We start from the raw sequence: 8,672 nt of genomic DNA on the forward strand, positions 1-8,672 counted from the left end.
TACAGAACGACAAAAATACAAAATTATTCGTCCGTGGTTTTGTCCTTTCTTTTATTTACTTCTGCTTCATTTTCAACTAGGCCTGTCGATTGGGTGGTGCTAAACAAGTGGAATTAATGTCTTGTTGACGTTTATGTAATTAAGTAGTGAAAATAAGAGTAGTATGTGCCACAAAATGTGCGGGTGCGGGTGACGGTACACACCAAATCTGATAAAAATATTGACAGTGGTTGTAGAGGTTAAACGCACTTTTTACCGCCTGGAAACACGTCTATGTGAACCACTATATCTTATACTTTATACACATATTTCATACTCAAAAACTTTCTGTGCACACCCTTCAATAATTTAAAAACTAAATATTTAGTTCGTGCTCAAGACAGTGTTGCAGATTAAACTCTTGTTAGTACACCCTTTAAAATGTTCTGTGAAGCGGAATCACACCGTAAAAACAGCAAACAGTTTTTAACTTTTAATAACATAACACAAAAATCAACATATTTTTAAGTGTGGACCAGATGTTCTTGACGTCATTTGAGTATAGGGCGCCCTCAGCCAGATATCAAAATAAGGGTCTTTCATTGCCCATCCTGTGCGCAGCGTATGCATTGTTCCATTGCTGCATGACCATTTTACTTCAAAGATGGCGGAATGATGACCTCAATGCATCTAGTCTATTAAAAAAAATACAATTAGTGAATCAACAACATCATTGAAGGCCGTGGACACTATTGATAATTGTCAAAGACTAGCCTCCATAGTTGGTGTAGCTCAACATATGCATAAAATAACGAACCTGTGAAAATTTGAGCTCAATCGGTCATCGAACTTGCGAGATATGAATGAAAGAAAAAAACACCCTTGTCACACAAAGGTGTGTGCGTTTAGGTGGTTGATTTCGAGACCTCAAGTTCTAAATCTGAGGTCTCGAAATCAAATTCGTGGAAAATTACTTCTTTCTCGAAAACTATGGCACTTCAGAGGGTGCCGTTTCTCACAATGTTTTATACCATCAACCTCTCCATATTTCTCGTCACCAAGAAAGGTTTTATGCTAATAATTATTTTGAGTAATTACCAATATTGTCCACTGCCTTTAAACAACTTAAACACTAAAACATAGGCCGTATCCGAATTGATGACGCATAAATCTAGCTGCAGCTTACCCTGCTGCATCCGGCAATTCGGACACGGTCTAAGCAACCATTTCAGCGTGAACTGAATCGGGCCTACTTTTTATTAGACAACAATTCGCAGCCAGTCTCAAGATTACCTTGCCCGAACAATGTAAACAGCTTGACCTTCCTTGTAAATAGTGACATGAAGCCAATATCGATCAACCCTCTCGAAGAACACTTCAAGTTTTGCGCACGTCAATGTTAAAGGAACATTACAGAGTTGGTTTTTGTTTGTTAACAAAACATTGGCTGGCAGTGTAAGCACTTTATGTTATCCACCATACTTTCAAACCTCTAGAAGTGATCGATTGGCCATCTGGGTCACGAGAAAATTGTGAAAATCCGTTTACATAACTTGCATGACATCGATTTAAAATAAAAATATGAAATGAAACAAACTTACTGAGCGATAAACTCCAACGGGAAATCAGATTTTTTTTTTTTTTGACATTTCGGACGGAAATGTTTCAAGGGATGTTTTCTACTATCATCATCATTATACCGTATAAGTTTTATGTAAATCTGTGGTCTTAGACGAGTTTTTTTTTGCAATGTTCCTTTAAAGTCACCTGGAAGTGGTGTTTTGCTCTGGTGTATCTGCTTAGCAGAATGTGGTGGGTTCGAGTCCCGGTCGTGACACTTGATAAAATGTCTCCCGAAGCAAGGTGCATTATTGTTTTGTCCTTTGAATGTGACAGCAGGTCCCGGTGCAATCTTTCTCTTCTTAAGTGCAGAATTGCCATCCTTAAAATGTTGCTGATTTTTGTTTTTAAGGATTCCCTACCTATTTAATATCACTACGACAATGGCAACTTTGATGTAGCCTACAGAAAACAAAATCGCCTCGGGTAAAGAAGGACTATACACAAGAAATAACGCAGGTATCCCATCGTGTTAGAAAACAGGTAAATACTTATGTTTCTGATTCCAATAGCGAGCAACCCTTGCTTACATTAGTCTTCACGGGCTTGTGAGCTACAGACACTCAGTTCAATTATGAGGCATCCTTGGTTTCTTTACCGAAATAATAGCGTTAACTATTATTCAATTTGCCTTCTAAATCACGTATGAGTGGTCTGTGTTTCACTCACACGCGATTAGTCAACTGGTATATATGTCATATAGTTATTAACAAGCAACATGGCGACGGCGTATCGAAGGAAAGCGCTTAATTAATTGGCCAAAAAGGAAAATTACGTGCACAGTATCGTGAAATTTTAAAGGCAGTGGACACGATTGGTAACTACTCAAAATAATTATTATCATTATCCTTTCTTGATTACGAGTAATGGGGAGGGTTGATAGTAAAAAAAAATAATGTGAGAAACGGCTGCCTCTGAAGAGACGGAGTTTTCGAGAAAAAAAGTAATTGTCCACAAATTTGATTTCTAAACCTTAGATTTAGAATTTGAAGTCTCAAAATAAAGCATCTGAAAGCACACAACTTCGTCTGACCATGGTGCGACGATGTGACAAGGGTGTTTTTTTCTTTCATTAGTATCTCGCAACTTCGATGACCGATTGAGCTAAAAAAATTACAGGTTTGTTATTTTATGCATGTTGAGATACACCAACTGTGAAGATTAGTCTTTGACAATTACCAACAATGTCCAGTGTCTTTAACTAATTTCTTAAAAATTATAAAACATTATTGATTGCCGAAAAAAATACCATTTTATATAGTTAAATTTTTGTTAAAGGTTTGCAAATCTTTCTCGATCACGTTACCCAAAACGCCATACTAAAAACGACTGTCTGGACCTAAGTTGACCCAAGTGGACTAGCTAGTTCAAAACCATGCTGCGTTCGAGTGACATAATAGATCGACTTGGTTAAAGGTACTGGACACATTTGAAAACTGTCAATTACCAGTATTCTCACCTAATGTATCCCAACATGTTCATACGATAACAAAACTATGAAGGTTTTAACTCAATTGGTCATCAAATTTCCAAGAGAATAGTGAAAGAAAAACACCATTGTTGCACAAATTCGTGTGCTTTCAGATACATAATAAAGAGGGGAAGAGGGAGCCTTTTCCCACAATGTTTTATACTATCAACCATTCCCAATTACTCGTAATCAAGAATGGTTTTATGATGATAATTAGTTTGAGTAATTACCAATAGTGCCCACTGCCTTTAACATAACAACATGTATGACGTAATTACTGACACCAAGAACATGAGCGATAAAATAATGAGTTCCTTTGAGAATGATCTAAATTAGGATCGTTCATCAGCCTATTCATTAAATTTTAATAAATCAATTGCCACACAAACACAATTAAATGGTAAACGCTTGCGGCACTCGCTTTGTATTTCTTACACGGTATGTTTTGCAATCCAGACAGAGGGAACCAACTGCACTGAATGGGAATATTTTGGATAGCACGGAATTTGTTTTTGTAACGATGTCGCTTTCCATCCTCATGACAATAGTCAAGAGGACAGAAGGGAAATACTATTTGCTTTCTCCTTTTGTTGTTTGGAAATGTTTTTCTGTATGACCACGTTTCTCAAAACGTGCAAATTACTTCAGCTGAGAATTTTTCCCTGTGATATTGTTCTAATAATTATAACAAATGCTTTTTAAAATAATTTGTTCTTGTACACTTGTTTTCAGTTCTTTGAAGTTATGTAAAGTAACTGTTGGTTTTGTAATTGGTTGAAGGCAGTGGACATTTTTGGTAATTACTCAAAGTAATTATTAGCATAAAACCTTACTTGGTAACGAGTAATGGGGAGAGGTTAGTGGTATAAAACATTTTGATAAACGGCTCCCTCTGAAGTAAAGTAGTTTTCAAGATTTTCCACGAATTTGATTTCGAGACCTCAGAATTAGATTTTGATGTCTCGAAATCAAGCATCTTAAAGCACACAGCCTTGTGTGACAAGTGTGTTTTCATTTCATTATAATCTCGCAACTTCGACAACCAATTGAGCTCAAATTTTCACAGGTTTGTTATTTTATGCATATGTTTAGATATACAATAACTAATAGTGGCCAGTTTCGTTAAAGACACAAGACACCTTTGGTAATTGTCAAAAACCAATCTATTTACTTGGTGTATCTCAGCCTATGCACAAAATAACAAACCTGTGAACATCTGAACTCAAATAGTCGTCGAGGTTGCGAGATAATAATGGAAAAACGCCCTTGTCACACGAAGTTGTGTTCTCTCAGATCCTTGATTTAAAGACCCTAAAAATCTAATTCTGAGGTCGCGAAATCAAATTCAAATGTTTTAGTGGAAAATTACTTCTTTCTCAAAAACTACGTCAGTTCAGAGTGAGCCGTTTCTCACAATGTTTAATACTATACTCGTCACCATGGAAGGTTTTATGCTAACAATTTTTTTGAGTAATTACCAATGGTGTCCAGTGCTTTTAAATTTAGATGCTCTACACTCTGAAACCTTTCGGGTCAGAATTGACCCGGATCCAGGTTCCGTGGGGCCTGACCCTTATTTGGGTCAGTATGACTCGGAATTTGTGTCAAGATTGCTCAGAACTGGATCAATCTGACCGTAGCAATTGAGTTAAAACCCTATTTTTTAAATCGTTTTTTTCCCGGTCAGTCTAACCCAGGTATAGAACTTTACACCATGTTGCTTCCATCTTCGTCATGTTCATCGTATCGAATAACAATAATGAATGCTTATAATCATCTTGCAATTAGGAACCAGACTATCTTGTTTTTCCAGCCTCGGTTTGGTAACATTGGTATCAATTGGAGAAGTTCAAGAGGCCTGCACCGTGATATGGTCTGTTGGATCAAGTCTCATACTCAGAATCTGGTTCTCACCAAGGAGTTGTAAAACTGTGTCATGACTACATACGGGCACCGTGAGCGTTTTAAATCGTAAGCTATGCGGTAACATACCCGCCCAGATTAGGCACATACCACAGAGATCTCCAAGAGACTGTGACTCAGCCCAATCGGTTTCAACCATCCTCAAAGACACTGGACACCTTTGAAACTCAATTGGTCGTCCAAGTTGCGAGATAGAAATAGAAGAAACAACACCCTTGTCACACGAAGTTGTGTGCTTTTAGGTGCTCGATTTTGAGACCTCAAGTGTGATATTTGGAAATCAATTCAAATATTTTAGTGAGAAATTACTTCTTTCTCAAAAACTGCGTTACTTCGAAGAGGGAGCCGTTTCTCATAATGTTTTAAACTGCCAACTACTCTCCATTACTCGTTACCAAGTAAGTTGTTATGCTAAACAATTATTTTGAGTAATTACCAATAGTGTCCAGTGCTTTTAATTCTGTATGTCACGAAAACGTTGAACATTTCGTTTCCTTTGTATAATCTTCACCAGACAACGGGCGAGCTTTATTGATTCGATCCCTGGTCGGTACCCGGGTACTCGTCCGTTAAATTCAATCGATCCTCCCTCCCGGCTGCTCGGTAAAACAGCCGCCGCATAGCCTGTTTGAACTTCTTGTATTTGATGGCATAAATGAAGGGATTGATGCAGGAATTCATGGATACCAACGCAACGGAGATGATGTAGGTTGTGGTATCGAATGATAACTTACGCCAATCCATATTGTGAAGGAAAAACAGGACTTGGTTGAGTGACCAGCACAGCACGAATGTAACGAATACGATGAGTAGAGCTTTGAATGTGTTACGTCTGGCCCGTAAGAGCGACTCCCCTCCCCCGTTGCGATTGTCTTGATCGGACACCGTAGGTACTATCCTTCGTGCACTTTTTGATATCGCCACAGCTATCCCAAAGTACATGTACGACATCAGTGCAAGAGGAATAATGTATTGGAACATGAAGATAATAACGGCAAGTCCATGACCGTTTGGCTTTCCGACGCAACTCCCGTCACTGACTGACCATTGGAACACAACATAGAGTCGAAAGGTCAAGACGAGTATCCAAAGACCGGCTAGGATCAAACCGATGGGTTTCTTACCGTGAAAGAGTCTCCCATAGCGGTATGGATGGACAATAGCAAAGTATCTCTCGAAGGTTATAGCTATGAGGCTGTAGGTTGACGCCACGAAGAGCGTGAAGAGGAAGTAGCGAGAGTTCCACAGGACACAGCTCAGCACTCCTTCGATGCCTTGGGGTATCGGGTCAACTTTAGGGAGGTATGCGTGTGCGAGAATGAAGACTGATCCCAAGAAGTCTATGGTTGCTTGGTGGAGGATCAAGGCGTTGGTGTTCGTGTGCATAGAGCGTTCGAAGATGATGACAAGACTCACAAGACCATTGCCGAGGATACCCAAGACACCAGATAAGGTGTTTATTACAAACAGAGATGTGTTAACTGAACCCATGGCTTAAAAATAGTGAGGGGCAACTAGACGACGGTTCAGTCTCCTGGCGATGATTAGAGCAAGCTAGTCGAAACGTTGAGACCAATAAACTCCCTCCGCAGTACTCAAGTTAATACCGATTCACTATAAGCTTTTCAGATCTGAGAAGTCTCCCGAGTTCCGAAAATTTGCTCCGCGGAAGAAGAAGAAGATAACATTGCGAGACAGTTCTCTAATTAGCACAATCTACCTGGCAAAATAGACACACTGTGTTTACTGCAAATCAAATATATCTTGAAACCTCACCATGCAATGCCTCAAATCCCACAGACGACGGTTATATTCAAATCTAGCATTGGTAAACGTGTCTAGAAGTGCATCTTGTCCTTGCTATCTGATTAAACAATACGTTCGTCTGGGTTGCTCTCGATCCTGCGTTCGGCGAAGCAAGTGGTGTTTGCAGTTAAATTCCGATCTTTAAATACCACTTAATGTCCGCAGATTTATCGCGTGAGATGTTGCATTGCTCATGATGTTACGTATGCATGAGGAAGAGGCATGTTCAATCTCGAATCAGTAAAACCTAATAGTGTCTCAGATTGTGCCCACGATGGACCAATTGCATACGTGCGTTACTTCCCAGGGACCAATCAAATTGCTATCACGTGAACCGTGAACATTTCGGTCGCTCCTTGCTTTTTGTGTGCACCAGATTTGTGCGAAAGCCATTTCGGAGTATGGTTGGCATAATACTATCACACTATGGCACGGGTTAATCTGTATGTATACACCCAAACCAAACATTGCACTCATGTATTGTGGCGACCATATCTCAAAAGTCTAATTGAGAGAGTTGTGAGTTTGAGGGGACATGATTCCTTTGGTCACGTTGATGTTGTACACCATTGTGCGCAAGTGCGTTTTTTTTTCCACCCCCCCCCCCAAAAAAAAAAAAATGTGCGGTTCTGGCTTTACTTCATTATATTTTGATTTGATGAAGTGCCGTTTGATGAATGTTTCAGTATAGGTGATTTGACCGACTTCGCCTCGTTTCTGTCCTTCAGCCATTCCATTATAAACTTTCATTGTGTCTGATAAGTTGCAAAGATCAACCTGTGCCGACAGATTGAGCAGTTGAGTATAATATTCTGATAGTTTATGTTAAAATGAAAGAGGCCTATATACCATTCCAACAGCTTTATCCCACGTACTGCATCTCTTTTGAACTCCTTGCCTGGTGCATGTTTCCCTCCATCCTACAATCTCTAAACTGTTTTAAGAAGAATATCAATTCCTACCTGCAGCTCCACTGAGTTTAATAATGCATAAGAGGCGTTTTAAAATCAACGATGCAAAAGTGACCGGGAATACCTATCAATTCAGTTCAATTAAAATTGACTTTAACCATTTAGCCACTGGACCGCCCAGCCGCCTATCGATATACTGTATGTGGTAGGAGGAAACCTTGCTAGCTTGTGTTTGTAGAAAAAAAAGGAACGTCAAAAGAATCCTCGATAGTCATTATTAAGCAAATGAAGCTAATGATGATGAAATAATTTAGCTCTTACCCCAACAAAACGCTCATTAGTGAACACAAAGGAAATTGTATTTATTCATCATTCATGATAATATTGTCGAAAACTCACGCCTTCGCATTTAATCAGTATAATAATTGAGTCAGATAAAAGCCTTGAAAAGCTATTGTGTCCATTTTATCCTTACAAACAAATATTATTCGCCATAAAAATTACCGTAGCCGTTTAACGAGAGACATTCATTGTTCTCATGCGAACTTGTACTTTTATACAAATATCAAGGTTCAAATTGTGCATACAAGTTAAGCTGTGGCTATCTTTTAAAATTTGGACTACGATTCCAGTAATTAATTGCAAGAATCTTGATATATTAGTTTTCAGCAAATTCGGGCGGTGCAGGGACTACAGGGTTAACGTCATATTTAAAGGCACTAGACACACGTTTTGGCAACTGTCAAGGACCAGTTTAGTTTACACGTGATGTATCCCAGCACAATGCAATAATAAATCTGAAAACAATTGAATTCAATTGCAAGAAAATGAACGAAGAAGAAAAAAGACCGCACAAATTAATGTGTGCTTTCAGGTGCCCTAAGTCTTTCTCAGAATAAAACATTAACTGAGTGACATTACCTCTTTCTCAAAAACAACGTTACTTCGGAGAGAGTCAGTCT

General features: G+C 38.9%; 1 protein-coding gene across 1 annotated transcript; it reads right to left on the minus strand.

The window, feature by feature from the left end:
• Window positions 1–5,521: 5,521 nt before the first annotated feature.
• Window positions 5,522–6,484, minus strand: LOC117294013 (allatostatin-A receptor-like). Its single transcript, XM_033776529.1, has one exon. The coding sequence runs from the start codon at window positions 6,482–6,484 to the stop codon at window positions 5,522–5,524; it is 963 nt and encodes a 320-aa protein (XP_033632420.1).
• Window positions 6,485–8,672: the final 2,188 nt, after the last annotated feature.

The sequence above is a fragment of the Asterias rubens genome, chromosome 8 (assembly GCF_902459465.1).
Source record: "Asterias rubens chromosome 8, eAstRub1.3, whole genome shotgun sequence".
Lineage (NCBI taxonomy): Eukaryota > Metazoa > Echinodermata > Asteroidea > Forcipulatida > Asteriidae > Asterias > Asterias rubens.

What these genes read in the sequence shown, in the direction of transcription:
- LOC117294013 (XM_033776529.1), bottom strand. Translation starts at nt 6,484, where the DNA reads ATGGGTTCAGTTAACACATCTCTGTTTGTAATAAACACCTTATCTGGT.